The 15651-nt window shown below is 57.4% G+C and overlaps 3 protein-coding genes across 4 annotated transcripts; 1 reads left to right on the forward strand and 2 right to left on the reverse strand.

Annotated features, from left to right (window-relative positions):
- Nucleotides 1-11: 11 nt before the first annotated feature.
- On the reverse strand, nt 12-985 carry CCDC85B (coiled-coil domain containing 85B). The gene has a single exon (XM_003122520.5). The coding sequence runs from the start codon at nt 857-859 to the stop codon at nt 251-253; it is 609 nt and encodes a 202-aa protein (XP_003122568.1). The 5' UTR covers nt 860-985; the 3' UTR covers nt 12-250.
- Nucleotides 986-3689: 2704 nt separating this feature from the next.
- Nucleotides 3690-9131, forward strand: FIBP (FGF1 intracellular binding protein). Its single transcript, NM_001244509.1, has 10 exons — nt 3690-3876; nt 4059-4257; nt 4456-4582; nt 6920-7020; nt 7508-7641; nt 7939-8047; nt 8124-8187; nt 8435-8521; nt 8601-8698; nt 9009-9131. Exons 1-10 carry the CDS (start codon nt 3792-3794, stop codon nt 9076-9078), a joined length of 1074 nt encoding a protein of 357 aa, NP_001231438.1. The 5' UTR covers nt 3690-3791; the 3' UTR covers nt 9079-9131.
- A 178-nt stretch (nt 9132-9309) lies between these two features.
- Nucleotides 9310-13376, reverse strand: CTSW (cathepsin W). 2 transcript variants are annotated; one of them, XM_021082817.2, is made up of 10 exons: nt 13269-13376; nt 12955-13039; nt 11552-11665; nt 11013-11167; nt 10798-10891; nt 10635-10715; nt 10419-10544; nt 9894-9958; nt 9638-9820; nt 9310-9548 (listed from the first exon to the last, which is right to left on the reverse strand). In XM_021082817.2, exons 1-10 carry the CDS (start codon nt 13353-13355, stop codon nt 9438-9440), a joined length of 1101 nt encoding a protein of 366 aa, XP_020938476.1. In that variant the 5' UTR covers nt 13356-13376; the 3' UTR covers nt 9310-9437. The 2 variants fall into 2 exon arrangements, with proteins under 2 accessions (XP_020938476.1, XP_003122571.3); XM_003122523.5 differs by having other exon boundaries at nt 10798-10894.
- Between the last annotated feature and the right edge of the window lie 2275 nt (nt 13377-15651).

The following is a 15651-nucleotide window of genomic DNA, read 5'->3' on the forward strand; positions in this document are numbered from 1 at the left end:
GGGCCATGGGCTCTGCTTCCTTCTCAGTTTATTAGCCCCCACCCAGCCTCCAGCAAGTCCCTCCGCTCCAGCCTCCAGTCCCCTGCTGCCCCGCCAGCGAGAGCCAGGGGCCCTCCTCAGCGTCAGGGTTTTCTAAGTCCATGCAAGCGGCCCCTCGTGCGCAGCCGGGGCGGCGTTCGAGTCCCGAAGTTCACTGCAATCCCGGCGCTTGGGGACCAATCCTGGCGGGCGTCGGCGGGAAGCTGTACCCTCAATCATCTGGGGAACAGGCCAGAGGCAACTGATCGGGACTGCCCACGCTGCCAGTACTGGAGCTTCCATCGCCCAGGTCACGGGGACCGCACGGGGGCAAAGCCAGCTCGGGTGTTGGCGCAGCGCCTGAGCCCCCCGAGCCGCCGGGGCCGCCGCGGGGGCCCCACTCCTCGCCCAGCGCCAGGCAGAGCTCCTTAAGCGCCAGGTTCTCCCGCAGCAGCTCCTCCTGGCGGCCCTCCAGCTCCGCCAGCTTCTGCCAACAACCGCCTAGGTCCTCGCGCACGGCTCGGGATGCTTGGGTTCCGAAGAGCTGCCACTGGCGCGCGGCGCGCCGCCCGCGCTGGCGCTCCGAGTCCAGGAAGCAGCAGAGGTCGCGCAGCTCGCGGTTCTCAGCTTGTAGGCGCCGGTTAAGCTGCTTGAGCTCGCGGATCTCGCCCAGATGACCCTGTAGCTGCCGATTCACCTCCTGCATGAGGCGGCCGCGCTGCACCAGAGCCGCCAGGCGCGCCGCCTCCTCCCGCCGCAGGCGCCGCACCAGCTCCTCCTTGCCCAGAGCCGCCATCTCCTCATCCGTCAGCTCCTCCAGGCCGCCCGTCTCGGCCTCCATGGCTGCTCAGGCCTCTGGAGCATCGCCTGCCCGCCGCCGCGGCCCAGGAGCCCCACGACGAGCTCCGCGGCGCCGGGGTTCTAGCACCCGCTCGGCAGACGGTCTGTGGTTAAGCGAGCGTAGGATGCAGCAGTCGAGCGGGGGTGGGCACGCGGCGGGGCGCGCGCCGGGGCGGGGCCACATGACGTTAAGGAACGACAGCCAATCTGGGAAAGCCTCCTCGGAAAGGGGCGGGACCTGGGCGCCGGGGTGGGGGCGAGAGAGGGAAGGCGAGGGAGAGTGGACCGTTCTCGGACTGCGGAGTCCCCGACCCTCGTGCACCTTGGGTACCCGCGTCACCGACCTCTGTTCCAGTCAACCCTAAACTAGGCGCTTCGAACTTCCCAATTCCCAACATCCTCAGGCTCGAGCCTAGGCCTCTCGGCTCCTCCCGAGAACTAAGAATCGGATGGCGGGGGTGGGGGTGGGGGTTCCCACCCTCCTGCCCACCCGCCCCCGACGGAACCTAGACGGGCCGCCTTTCCATCCTTCCTAGCTTAGCTTGAGCTCGACAGTCTCGGCTCACTGAGTTTCGCTCCCAGTCCTCGGAACCCTAAATCCTAAGGTCCTGGCTCACCATCGGCCTACCCTCCCCCTCACGGAGTGTTCCTGCTCGGTGGGAGAGGCATACAAGGGATTCGTTTGTTCAGAAAACCTTTCTTTTTTTTCTTTTTTCAAAAAACCATTATTGTGTGTGAGATCCACGCAGAAATAAACTTAATCAAAATCCTATACTGTCCTCAAAGAGATCTTAATATAGCAGAAGAGACAAGCTGTGCTAAATCCAAGAAGCAAATGGAGAAAGAGCATATTTTGAGGGACTGCCTTCCACCCGCAAAAGTTTTCCCAATAGAGGTGATATCTGAGGGACTCTAAAAGATGCATAGGGGAGTTCCCATCGTGGCGCAGTGGTTAACGAATCCGACAAGTAACCATGAGGTTTTGGGTTCAATCCCTGGCCTTGTTCAGTGGCTTAAGGATCCAGCATTGCCGTGAGCTGTGGTGTAGGTCGAAGTTTCGGCTTGGCTCGGATCCTGCATTGCTGTGGTTCTGGCCTAGGAGGTGGCTACAGCCCCAATTTGACCCCTAGCCTGAGAACCTCCACATGCCGACCAAAAAAAAAAGCATAGGACTGGAGTTCCTGTTGTGACTCAGCGGTTCGAACCCAACTAGTATCTAGGACGACATGGGTTCCATCCCTGACCCCTCTCAGTAAGTTAAGGATCTGGTGGTGAGTTGCGGTGACGGTCACAGACCCAGCTGGGATCTGGTGTGGCTGTGGCACAGGCTGGAGGCTGCAGCTCCAATTTGACCCTTAGCCTGAGAACCTCCATATGCAGCAGGTGCAGCCCTAAAAAAACAAACAAAAAAAAAAACAACAACAAAAAATAGGACTTTGGCAAGTAAGGAGAAAACTATTTCAGGGACAGGGAGTGGCACGATGAAAGTCACTGCGGGTGGGAAAGGGCCTAGCTGCTTTAACAACAATGAAAATAGCTTGATATACATCTTTTTAAAAAGGCAAGTGCTTAAGGAAAGTGGTAAGAGAGGGAGGAAGGCAACAAAGGTAGTCAGAAGCCAGATTCTTAAGGGCTTTCAGCATGAGGCTGGAGCGTGTGCACAGGCCAGTAAGGATTTAAGCAGAGGAGGAACATTTTAAAATATGCATTTATTAGAAAGGTTGTTTGAACTGCTGTGTGGGATGGACCATAGGGAGGTGATGCAGGCAGAGAGATTACTAAGAACACTGTGTCAATGGGCAAGGAGAGCTCTGCAGAAGGACCGGGCTGGGACAGTGCCAGCGGGGGGTGGAGCAGATAAAACAGATATTAGAAATATTCAGGAGGCAAATCAGCAGAACTGAATGTGGGGAGAGAGGAGTATGGGAGCTTTCTGGCATGAGAACAGGGTGGATGTTGGGGCTGTCACTGTGATAGGAACACAGGAAAGAAACAGATCAGGGAGTCCAACAGGTCTATCTGGCTTTTGAGGGGCCTCTGGGGGACCAGTGTGGCAAGAGTCACATAGAGGCGGTTCTCTGGATGTGCACCTCCAGGCAGAGCATTAAGCTGCAGAATAAGAGAGGGCATTAGTTTGTTGGGGCCAGGGTGGGGTGGATTAAAACCGTGGGAGCAGCTGCCCCATGCTCAAGAGAGGGGCTCACCCACAGGAGGGGTGGAGGGGCTGAGGGGCTCCCAGCAAGGGCCTGTGGAAGTCTGGCTAGAATTTTCTTTTTCTAGGGTGGCACCTGCAGCATTTGAAGTTCCCAGGCTAGGGATGGAATTGGAGCTGTAGCCGCCAGCCTATGCCATAGCAATGTGGTATGTGAGTCGCATCTGCGACCTCCACCACAGCTCTTGGCAACCCGGATCCTCAACCCACTGAGCGAGGCCAGGGTTAGAACCCGCATCCTCAGGGACAGTACTCAGGTTCTTAACCCGCTGAGCCACAACAGGAAGAAAATATTTAGGATAGAACCCCGCGAAACCCCTAAATTTAGGATACAGGTCAAAGTAGGGAGGCCCCGAGGAGGCCAGAGAAAAAGCAGGAGCATGTGAGGGTGGAGGTTGCCGGGGCTGGGGACACTGACCGAAGGATTCGCCTCCGGACGCCCACCCGGCCGGGTGAGGTGGGGTGGAGCGGGGTGGGGACCCAGGAGCCTGATATTCCTCCTCCCACTGGGAGGAGGGGCTACCCCACCGTCACCGCCTTTGCCTGCTTCCTGGGGCTCCTGCTCGCAAGGGCTCTGTCCCGGAAGTGGTCCTTCTCCGGCTCCGGGTGCCCGGAGCCGAAAGTCGATGCTCCCGGAAGTGGCCCGGCGGCTGCGCGCCGGGCGCGGGCAGTGCTCGCTCCTGCTGGGGCGCTGCGGTGGCGCCCTCGTCCAGGCGTCGCTATGACCAGCGAGCTGGACATCTTCGTGGGGAACACGACCCTCATCGACGAGGACGTGTATCGCCTCTGGCTGGACGGTTATTCGGGTCGGTGGGGGGCCGTCTGGGGAGCCCGTCGGGCGGAGCGGTTGTTTTGGAGGGAGAGGGGGCCGAACCAGGACTAGGCTTCCAGTCCGACAGTGGGCAGAGGTCTGGGAGGGCGGGATACCTCGGGCTCGGGGCTGGAGTCTCTGGAGAGCCTCTGCCTGATGCTAGTGTTCACCCCCCAGTGAACGACGCGGTGGCCCTGCGGGTGCGCTCGGGAATCCTGGAGCAGACCGGCGCCACCGCGGCGGTGCTGCAGAGCGACACCATGGACCACTACCGCACTTTCCACATGCTCGAACGCCTGCTGCACGCACCGCCCAAGCTGCTGCACCAGCTCATCTTCCAGATCCCACCCTCTCGACAGGCACTGCTCATCGAGAGGTGCTCACTTGGAGGGATGGTGGGGACCTCAACCAGGCTGGCCATATACCCATTGTGCAGGCCAAAAAATGAGGCCCAGGGAGGCACAGGACTTATACTGGGAGAAAGTTGAGAGCAGAAGGGGCCAAACCCAGGTCCCGTCTTTCCTCTTATCCCTTCCCTTATGGAAAGTCGGTAGTTCCCTCTGACTCCTCACAGGTACTATGCCTTTGACGAGGCCTTTGTGCGGGAGGTGCTGGGCAAGAAGCTGTCCAAAGGCACCAAGAAGGACCTGGATGACATCAGCACCAAAACAGGCATCACCCTCAAGAGCTGCCGGAGACAGGTGGACACCACACCCATCTGCAGCCCTCCCCTTCACACCATCCCTTTGGTCACTGCCCCAGCTCTAGCTTCCTCCAGCACCTATGTGGCAGGGGTTTCTCATCTGCTCTCCTCCTCTCTTTTTGCCCTTTCCAAGCCATCCTCCACTCTTCAGCCAAAGGACCTTTCAGAAGCCCAGATCTGACCACAGCTTTCTCCTTCTCGTAACTTTCATTGGCTCCCACTCTCCCCTGGATAGCAGCCACGCTCTTTGGCCCTGACTTTCAGACTCTTCTGTCATTCTGTCCCTGCCGGTCTCTCTAGACTTAATGTTTCCTTTCTTTTGTTCATGCTGCTCTTACCTGAAAGGAGGTATTCTTGGGCATCTCTGCCCCCTTGAAATCCAAGGCAGGAGGTCACATGACACCTTCTCCACAAATCTTTATTTTTATTTAAAAAATTTTTTTTCTTTTTCATGCCGCAGGTGCAGCACTTGGAAGTTCCCAGGCTAGGGGCTGAATCAGAGCTGTAGCTGCCAGCCTACATCACAGCCACAGCAATGCAGGATCCGAGCAGCTTCTGTGATCCACACCACAGCTCACAGCAACACTGGATCCTTAACCCACTAAGCGAGGCCAGGGATCGCACCTGCATCCTCGTGGACTAGTTGGGTTCATTAGCACTGAGCCACAATGGAAACTCCAACATTTTTTTTTCTTTTTTTTTCTTTTTAGGGCCTCACTCATGGCATATGGAGGTTCCCAGGCTAGGGGTCTAATTGGAGCTACAGCTGCCAGCCTACACCATGGCAACACCAGATCCGAGCCACGTCTTCGACCTACACCACAGCTCAGGCAACACCACCAGATCTTTAACTGACTAAGGCCAGGAATTGAACACGCAACCTCATGGTTCCTAGTCAGATTCATTTCCACTGCGCCCCGATGGGAACTCCCCCCAATTTTTTTTTTTTTTTTTTTTTTTTTTGGTCTTTTTGCTATTTCTTGGGCCGCTCCCGCGGCATATGGAGATTCCCAGGCTAGGGGTCCAATCGGAGCTGTAGCCACCGGCCTACGCCAGAGCCACAGCAACGCGGGATCCAAGCCGCGTCTGCAACCTACACCACAGCTCACGGCAATGCCGGATCGTTAACCCACTGAGCAAGGGCAGGGATCAAACCCGCAACCTCATGGTTCCTAGTCGGATTCATGAACCACTGCGCCACGACGGGAACTCCCCCAATTTTTTTTATTATAATTGATTTACAATGTCAATTTCTGCTGCACAGCAAAGTGACTCAGACATTTATATACATTCTTTTTTTCACATTATCCTCTACACAAGCCTTTCGGATGGTGCCAGGGAGAAGTAACCCTTCTCCTGGGCCTTCCATGTCTTTCCTCTCTCATTCCTGTGAGCTCCATGGGGCAGCCTGGTGTTGGCTCTTTTTTTTTTTTTTTTTGAGTTCCTGGGACTTAGCCAGGAAGGTCAAGTCCAGCACAAACTTGTGAAGAACTAGAGAGCATGGTGCTAAAATAGGGGTGAGTTTAGAGATAAGAGTGAGTAAACATTTATCTGCGACAAGATGGCAAAAGCTAGTAAATACTTGTCGAATTGATAACAGGTATTAATAATTAACAGTTTGTTCAAAAAAAGAAAAGAGAGGGAACCAGTAAGTTAGGAGACATAACAATCAAATATAACAAGTACGTCTCTTTGGATCCTTGTTTGAACACCTCAGTTGTTAAGAAGAATATGTAAGGAGTTCCTGCTGTGGCACGGCAGGTTGAGGATCTGGCATTGTCTCTGCAGTGGTGCAGGTTCAATCCTGGGCCTGGTGCAGTGTGTTCAGGACCTGGCATTGCTGCAGCTGTGGCATAGATCACAGCTGCAGTATGGATTTGATCCCTGCCCTGGGAACTTCCATGTGCTGCAAGTGTGGCCAAAAAACCCCCGTAAGATATTTGGGGAAATGTGAACACACACTGGGTATTTAAAGATGTGAAGAGGTATTGTTACCGTTTATAGAAATGATATTGCAATTCGAGGTTTATAAAATTATTTTTTTAGGCATACATGTAAAACATTACAAATGAGGTGTTCCTTGGTGGCTCGGGGTTATGGGTCCGTCATTGTCACTGCCGTGGCTCAGGTTCGATCCTTGGCCTGAGACCTTCCACATGCCACAGGCACAGCCCCCCAAAATATATTACAGATGGAAAAAAAATAATGAAGGAATAGCATGCTGAGCCCGTGTCTGGAGACTGGGCAGGTGGATAGGTGATGGAGGGATGTTCTCGAGACGGTTTACTGGCTGAGCAACCTCTGAGCAGGGCTCCCTCCTTTAACTGCCCTGCAGTTTGACAACTTCAAGCGAGTCTTCAAGGTGGTGGAGGAAATGCGGGGCTCCCTGGTGGATAACATCCAGCAACACTTCCTCCTGTCCGACCGGCTGGCCAGGTGAGGGGCCAGGCGAGGAGCCAGCTGTCTCTCCCGACCTTCGGCACTCCTCCTCCTTTGCTCCCTGAGCCCGGACCACGTTCCCCACCCCAACCCACCTGACCTCCTGGCTGTGCTGAGGCAATGGTCGTTATCCCACTCCTGGTCTGTACTTTGGATCAGACTGGCCTGGGTTCCAATCCCAGCCCAGCCATCTACTGGCTGGGCTGTTGTGAGCTGCCATGCGCGAAGGCCATGATGGCACAGCCCCTGGGGCTTGGTAAGTTCTCAGTAAATGGCACCTGTTACCCTGTGGTCTCCTGCTGTGTCCCTTAGGAGACCTGGGCCAAAACCTCTTTGCACGTGAGGAGGCCCAGAGAAAAGTGACCTGAAACACAGGACCCAGTGCATTAGGGTCGAGAGAGGCCAGAGCGCTGATGCCCAGCCGATGTCAAAAGTGGGAGAAGGAATTTCAAGCCCTGATGGGCCCACTTTCCCCTCCCTGCAGGGACTATGCAGCCATCGTCTTCTTTGCCAACAATCGCTTTGAGACAGGAAAGAAAAAACTGCAGTATCTGAGCTTCGGGGACTTTGCCTTCTGTGCTGAGCTCATGATCCAGAACTGGACCCTCGGAGCCGTTGGTGAGGCCCCCCCGGCCCAGGTGCCTGGGCACCTCACCTTCTCAGGGCCTGGTTCCCCCCAGCACTTGGGCCTGCAGGCTCCTGTTCCCAGCAGCCTTTCTTCGTTAGGCCCTCCCCAACCCCCAGCAGACAAAGGGCCCACGGCTTCCCTGTGGCTTGGGGCCAGTCGCTCCGCCTCTGACAGTCCACTTGCTCATCTGTCTGTCTCAACAGTGCAATGAGGTGGGGGAGGGAGGCTGTCACAGGAGGGGGTTTTATCTTGCCCTTCCCCCAACTCCCTTCATGGGCCTCCGTTAGACTCCCAGGTGGATGACATGGACATGGACTTAGACAAGGAGTTTCTCCAGGACTTGAAGGAGCTCAAGGTGCTTGTGGCTGACAAGGACCTTCTGGACCTGCACAAGAGGTGACCCTAGGGGTCTGTGGGCAGGGACTGAAGCGGGGACCCAGGCGGTTCTGGGCTTGACCCTGTCTCCCTGCAGCCTGGTGTGCACTGCCCTCCGGGGAAAGCTCGGTGTCTTCTCTGAGATGGAAGCCAACTTCAAGGTCTGTGGCCCAATCCAGCCTCTGTCCCTTGAGCATCTTCAGCCTCCAGAGCACTGTCCCTCCGGGCAACTCTGCTCTTGCCGAGCTTGACCGGCAGGTGGCGCTGCTGCTCCCTCTGCCTGCCTGGGAGGCGGGGGCCAGCGCTTAATTACGGGGGAGTTACTTGATTGAGGGAGGTGGATAGATTGGGGCTCAGCCCCCAGCCTCCGGGGCAGAGGGCAGAATTCCCAGGCTCCCTGCCCCACAGAACCTGTCCCGGGGGCTGGTGAATGTGGCCGCCAAGCTGACCCACAATAAGGATGTCCGAGACCTGTTTGTGGACCTCGTTGAAAAGGTGAGCGGTCCTGCCCTGTGCGCCCATCCTGGGCTGTCTCTGGGCTGTCCCAGTGCTTGATGTTACGCTGGACCCACAGTTTGTGGAGCCCTGCCGCTCCGACCACTGGCCGCTGAAAGACGTGCAGCTCTTCTTGAATCAGTATTCGGCGTCGGTCCACTCCTTGGACGGCTTCCGGTGAGAAACCCCAGGCCGCCCGTCCAGCTCGGCCTCACCCCCGCCGGCCCCCTGCTGGGGCCTGGGCCTCCCGCAGCCCCAGAGTTCCCTGTTCTGTCACCCCGGGGGCGGTGTCTCTCTGTTGCCCAGGGTCCCAGCTCCACCTTTTAGAAGCTGTGACCTGACCTTGGACAGGATCTTGACCCGCTTTGTGCCTGTTTCTTCCCACACGAGCTGGGGACAGTGACGATAAGGATCACAAGATGAACGCGTCCTGGCGAGCTGGGGCTGCAGTAAACCTCAGCCAATACTGTCGCCACTGTCATTGCAGGCACCAGGCCCTCTGGGACCGCTACATGGGCACCCTCCATGGCTGCCTCCTGCGTCTCTATCATGACTGAGGCCGCCTCCCACCGCCCTCCCTCACTGACAATAAAGTGGCCATGACTTTGAAGGAGGCTGTGAGTGGCTACACATGGGGCCCCGTGTGGGAGCGCGTGCACACGTCTGGACCTGTCACAGTTTGTAAGGATGGGTGTGTACGCTGGCCCCGCAGGGACTCGGGCACATCAGAGAATGTCTCTGTGCTCCCCGTCCGTTCCCCTGACCCCCAGCTGAGGCCACTCCAAAGACAGGGGGCTTATCTTGGTTTATTCAATAAGAAGCAAGCCTACTGGGGGAGGCGGCAAAAACCTTGGAGCGGGGAAAGTGAGGGCGCTGCTGGCACAGCAGGAGAGAACTGAGGTGCAGCCGGGTGGGCTCAGGGCGGGCAGGAGATCTGGTGCTTCTTAACGGGTTTGTCCACTCTGGCAGTGACCGGGTACTTGGTGATGCCGCAGGTGTTACTCCCTCGGTGCAGCCGGAAATAGCCCTGGGAAGTTAGGGGACATCAGGGCCAGACGCTGGGGAGAGGCCTGTCCTGCCCTGTTCCCTCCCGACCCTGCAATAGCTCGCACTCACCTCTTCACCCCAGTCGGGCCCCCAGGAGTTCTTCAGGATCCAGTATGGGATGGAGTGGCCAGGACGCGGCCGCCTCCCCTCCACAGACTTGCTTTTACCAAAGCCCACCAGCAGGACAGAGTGATTCACAAGGTGGGGGTCACAGGTGGCAGGAGTGGCCCTGATCACTCCCCTCTTGTATTGCTGTAGGGGCAGAGAGGCTGAGTCCGGGGCCGCCTCCCCCGCCTGCCCCTCCCCCGTTCCCACCCTCTCCCACCTGCAGTAGGCCCGCGTTGATGGTCACGGTGATGGGGCCTTCGGTGGCCAAGTACCTGGCGATGCCTGGGGGTGGAAGGCACCATCAGGTCCTGCCTGCACTGTGCCCCCTGCTCTCGGCTCTCTTCTCTCTTTCCCATGTCTTTTTTTTTTTTTTTTTTTTTTTTTTTGTCTTTCTAGGGCTGCACCTGCAGCATGTGGAGATTCCCAGGCTAAGAGTCAAATCAGCACTGTAGCTGCTGGCCTACACCACAGCCATAGCAATGCCAGACCTAAGCCTCGTCTGCGACCTGCACCACAGCTCATGGAAACACCAGATCCTTAACCCACTGAGCGAGGCCAGGGATCAAACCCGAGTCCTCGTGGGTACGAGTCGAGTTCATTACTGCTGAGCCACAATGGGAACTCCTCTTTCCCACTCTTGCCCCAGGTCACTCCATCTCCATCTCTAGCCCCATCTGTCCTGTCCTGTCTGTCCCTGTCACTCTCCCCGCTGTGCCCGCCCGTGTCTCCACCCGGTCCGCACTCTGCTCGCAGAACTGCAGCATGAGGAAATCCTGGATCCAGGCCACCTTCCTGTGCTGCTTGGCCAGGCACCTGTGGGTTTTGACGGTCCCCTTGTACGGGTAGTCCTGTTCGCTGGCCAGGCCGCCTGCAGACAAGCAAGGCCAGGGAGGAGGCTCAGCTCAGCCCCTGCGTACCCCCTGCCCGCAGCCGCCGGGAGAGGCAGGCGCTCACTCACTGGTGTTGAGGACAGTCAGGAACGCGTCCCAGACGAAGCCGCCGTTGCAGCCATTCCCACAGCGGTCACAGTCAAGCACCTCTGGGGCAAGAGGGGACAGTGTGGGTGCCCAGGCCTCAGGCACCCCCGACCCAGTCCCACAGGTCCTGGCCCCCAGCCATACGCTGCACAGAGAGTTGCACAGCCTGGTGGTACTTGATGGCCCATTGAGCCTCCACGTTGTCCACTGCCGCCATGGCCCAGCAACAGTTGCAGTCCTTCTAGTGGGGAGAAGAGGGTGGAGCACGGTGGGGTGTCCGGGCCTTGCCCCCCTCCCCCTCCCCCTGCCCCTGCCTCCTGCCCAGGCTGGATTGGGCCAGGCTGCCTGGGGGCAGATACCTGATGCTTGATGGCCGAGATGACACCAGGCTTCTTCCGCCAGTCACAGCTCTGGGGCACTGTCTCCCCCGACTCTTCAGACCCTACCTTTATGCCCATACTGGGGGCCTTGCCAGCCCCCCAGTGATGCCCATGGAGCTGGCCAAACTCCTCCTCTGGGGGACAGATGGGGCCACAAAGTCACAATTTTGATCCCCTCTTCCCAATATTCTGCCTCCCACCTCAGCCATCCACGTTCTCAGCCCTTTGAGTCCCCAGATAGCCTGGGAGAGACAGGCGAGGATACTGAGGCCTAGAGGCCAAGCTCCTTGCAGGCTGGGGTGTGCTCCCCGACCCCTGCTGCCTCCCTCTCAGCTGGGCTGGGCCACAGGCCTCTGGAGCTCCTGCCCCTGATCTCTAGGATTAGGGGTGAGCACCCAGGGCTCTGGTCCTGTGAGTCCCTCGGGGAAACAAAAGCCAAAAATCTGCCCCGTCCATCTGCCAGGATCCCTGGAGAAGGTTCTGCTTCCCCACCTGGGGTGGGGGTGCGGTCCCAGTACCTGTGAGATCACTGAATGGAGTCACTCCAAACTCGGCTGTGCCCAAGTCCTCCTCCTGCAGCCGCTGAGCCTTGGCCAGGTTTTGGGCAAAGATGTCCAGGCGGCGAGCGTGCTCTGGACCAAAAGGCAGTTGTCTTAGCCTGGCTCCTGAGCCCCCAGGGGCAGGAAGTGGCCACTGGCTTGACTTCAACCCACACTCACCTAGGTGAGCCCTGGCTCTTTCCTGTGGCCCTTTGCAGGCCCCAGGGCAGACACCAAGGAAGTGGTTCCCCAGCCCCCACCCCAGCATCTTCCTAGGAGGCAGAAAGAGGGGTAACTCGCCCCCAGGGAGGAAGCTGAGTCAAGAGTCTGAAGGCATAGTGATTCAGGGGAAAGTGGGGGTCAGGGGCTGGCTTCCTGCCAGGTCATCTCCTCTGTCTCTGGGTCACACCTCTGACCGCAGGTCTGTGGCTGGGAGGTGGTAGGGGAGGGTGGGGTCCGGGTCTGTGGCACAGGAAGCCCCACAGACCATCCCCCATGGGAGATGAGATGCAGAGGGCAGGAGCAGGGCTGGCAACCAACCCACCCTTGGAGTTGGGAGTTCTCGGCTTGGGGACTAAAAGGGTTTCCTTGGGTGGTTCCTGAAAGAACTCCTCGTGGGAGTTCCCATCATGGTGCAGTGGAGGTGAATCTGACTAGGAACCATGAGGTTGCGGGTTTGAGCCCTGGCCTCGCTCAGAGGGTTGGGGATCTGGCATTGCTGTGGCTGTGCTGTAGGCTGGCAGCTGTAGCTGTGATTCGACCCCTAGCCTGGGAACCTCCATATGCCATGGGTGCAGCCCTAAAAGACAGAAAAAAAAAGTCAATAAAAAAATAAAATGAGGAGTTCCCATCGTGGCGCAGTGGTTAACGAATCCGACTAGGAACCATGAGGTTGCGGGTTCGGTCCCTGCCCTTGCTCAGTGGGTTGGCGATCCGGCGTTGCCGTGAGCTGTGGTGTAGGTTGCAGACGCAGCTCGGATCCTGCGTTGCTGTGGCTCTGGCGTAGGCCGGTGGCTACAGCTCCGATTCAACCCCTAGCCTGGGAACCTCCATATGCCGCGGGAGCAGCCCAAGAAATAGCAACAACAACAACAAAAGACCAAAAAAAAAAAAAATGAAAGAAGTCCTTGTGGCTAGATGGTGGTCTGCTGCCTGGAGTCCCAGGAAAGTGGCTATGGACCAGTCAGACCCCCAACAGCTGCCACCTGCCTCCAGGTTCACAGCCAAGGATGAGCCTGTCCCCACCTGTGCATGTAACCAAGGAGAATTCCGCAGCTCTGTCACTGTCCTGCTGGCTTTGGCTCAGTGAGGACCCTGAGCTTCGATTTCCTCCTCTCTCAAATGAGAGAAGAGTTGGGCCGGAGACAGGTGCCCCATGATACCTGCTGGGTTCGAGTAACTCCGGTTGTATTGGATCTGGAACAAGGTGAAGACCTCTTTCAGCCCCATTGGCTGAGGACCTGGGTCCTGGAAAACACCAAGGGCAGGAGGGGAGGGGGAGACGAGGCGTCGTCAATGGGACCCCCACCTCAGCTCCCAGCAAGGACTGGGTGGGGGCAGCAGCCGCCAGCCTGCTCTTCTCCCTGGGGGAGCCTGGGCCCATCTATCACCTCTGTAGCCTCACCTGCTCCCTCTGAGAAATGGGAACAAGGTGCTGTTTCCAGCGGGCCGAGCCTCAGGCCTGGGGGGCACTTACCTGGCTTCTGAGGGCGTCCTTGAGGCCTTGGGCCGGGCCTGCGACCACCAGGACCAGGAGACAGGAGAGGTGGGCAGTTAGTGCCATGATGCCGCCAACCAGAGTGTCGGGGACAGGAAGCTGTGCAGAACAAGGTGGAGGGGCTGTGGGGGTGGAGCGAGAGAAACCTCAAAGGGAAACCAGGCTGGGAGGGGGAGGAGGACCCCCCAAGGCAAGGAAGACGAGGGGCCCCAGGCTTTTGTTCCTTCGGGGCCGCTGCCTGTTACCCACGCTACCTCTTTGTTCAACAGGGAAAGTGGCCGGACACAGAGCGGGCTCATCGGGGGTTTGCTGACCGCACTTGAGGTAGACAGAAGTTTTGAACAGGGGAGCGCAGGCTCCAGGAAACAGCAAGTTGCAGCATCTACTTCTTGTTCTCCATCCCCTTCCCATCACAGTCCAGGGTTAGGCATGAGGGCGGGAAGGTAGCCGACTTAGCATCTCAGAGCCAGGCTGGTGCCTAAGAACTGGGCAAGGGTGTTAACACCTGACGCTTCTGCCTTGGTTTTAAGAGGGTCCTTGGGCTGGGGAGCTCCCATGTGGTCCTTCAGGCTGGGAACCAGCACCCGAGAGCAGAAATGGAAAAAGAAAACAAAACAAACAAAACCCCTGGCTTTCCAGGGGTTCCTTGGGAATGGGAGCGAGAGGAGGGGGAGAGCGCAGATCTGGGATTCATTCATTCGTGTGCTCACTGCCTCATTTCCTCACTCACTAGGAGTCTTCCCAAAGCTGTAAGGTCCCGTTTAGGTCCACTGCCCCCAGCAGATAGTAAGCCAAGGGACTTCTCGATTTGAAAAACAAACGAGGGATACTACCTTTATTAGAATGCAGGAAGCTCCCTTGTGGTGCAGCGGGTTAAGGATCCGGCATTGCTGCAGCTGTGGCACAGGTTCAGTCCCTGACCCGGGAACTTCCACATGCCTTGGGTGCGGCCAAAAAAAAAAAAAAAAAAAAAAGGCAGTAGCCCCGACCATGCACAGAAGGGTACCTGGCTCCGTGGTTTTAGAACCAGTTATGTGTCCCAAGCTAGTTTTGGCTGTGCGTGACCTATGACTAAGGCCAATGTCAGCCCTCAGGGCTGGAGGTCCCAGGGTAGGCGCCAGAGGGTGTGTCATAAAACCAGTTTCTGGTGGCGGGATTGTGGAAATTTGGGAGAGCGGGAGGAGGAGGGACGGGGGGAGTTGAGCTGAGTGGCCTTGCTCTTTGATCCTCTCCTTCCGTGCCGCGAATGTGAGCTCCACGAGGCCAGGAGATTCGCCTCTTTTTCAATCGGGGCTGGGTCCTGGTGTGTAGCACGGAGCCTGGTCAGGGGTGGCCACTCTGCTCATTGGTTGAACAAAGGAATGAATGAACTTCCCCACCCAATCACTCATTTATTCATTCACCTGCTCAACCTGCAGCTGCAGGCTGGCACCCAGAGGGGGCTGGGCCAGGGCCTCAGGGGGCTCACTGCCTTCGAGAACCTCAGGACACAGGAGGAGGGAGATACCAACAAGATAAGGCCTTGAGGAGTTCCTGTCATGGCGCAGTCATGGCATCTGACTAGGAACCATGAGGTTGCGGGTTCACTCCCTGGCCTCGTTCAGTGGATTGGGGATCCGGCATTGCCGTGAGCTGTGGTGTAAATCCCGGATGGTGGCTCCGATCTGGCGTGGCTGTGGCTGTGGCTGTGGCACAGGCCCGCATCTATAGCTCCAATTCGACCCCTAGCCTGGGAACCTCCATATGCCACAGGTGCAGCCCTAAAAAGACGAAAACAAAACAAAGATAAAGCCTTGCAAGGTGACTTGGAGCAGAAGAGAAGAGGGCAGGGAAAGTCATTCGGGCCCGAGGGGACAGGAGAGGCATTCTGAGGCGGCAACTCCGAGTGGGAGGCACACCCAGGCGTAAGTGCAAAGCTGGGCTGTCTGAGTCACGGAACTGTGCACCCGGACATTCCCCCCTGAGCTTCAGCTCCTCACCCTAAGGGGCACGGAAGACACCTTCGAGTAGACGACATCAGTGGAGCACCAACCGCCCAGGCTGGCACAAAGTCGCTGTTCAAAGGGTGGGTCCTTTGTGCTCTACTGCAGGGCAAAGAGCCCAGAGAGTCTTGGATTTGAGTTCAAATCCTGTCCTTACCTCTTGGCTGTGCCTGGACACACCCCAGCCCCTCTCATCTGTGAAATGGGATGGTAATGGCACCCCTTCCCTGGCTTGGCAGGAGAATTGCATGAGTTCCTGGAATGGTTAGATCTTGATAATCAACAATCATTGTTTTGTTTTGGGTTTTTTTTTGTTTTTTGTTTTTTTTTTTTTTTTGGCTATACCTGCGGCATGCATCATTTCCCAGACCAGGGATCAA

This window comes from Sus scrofa, chromosome 2 (assembly GCF_054392235.1).
Source record: "Sus scrofa isolate SSC_HxYL_T2T_F1_AM1 chromosome 2, Sscrofa_HxYL_maternal_Yorkshire_Landrace_v2.0, whole genome shotgun sequence".
NCBI lineage: Eukaryota > Metazoa > Chordata > Mammalia > Artiodactyla > Suidae > Sus > Sus scrofa.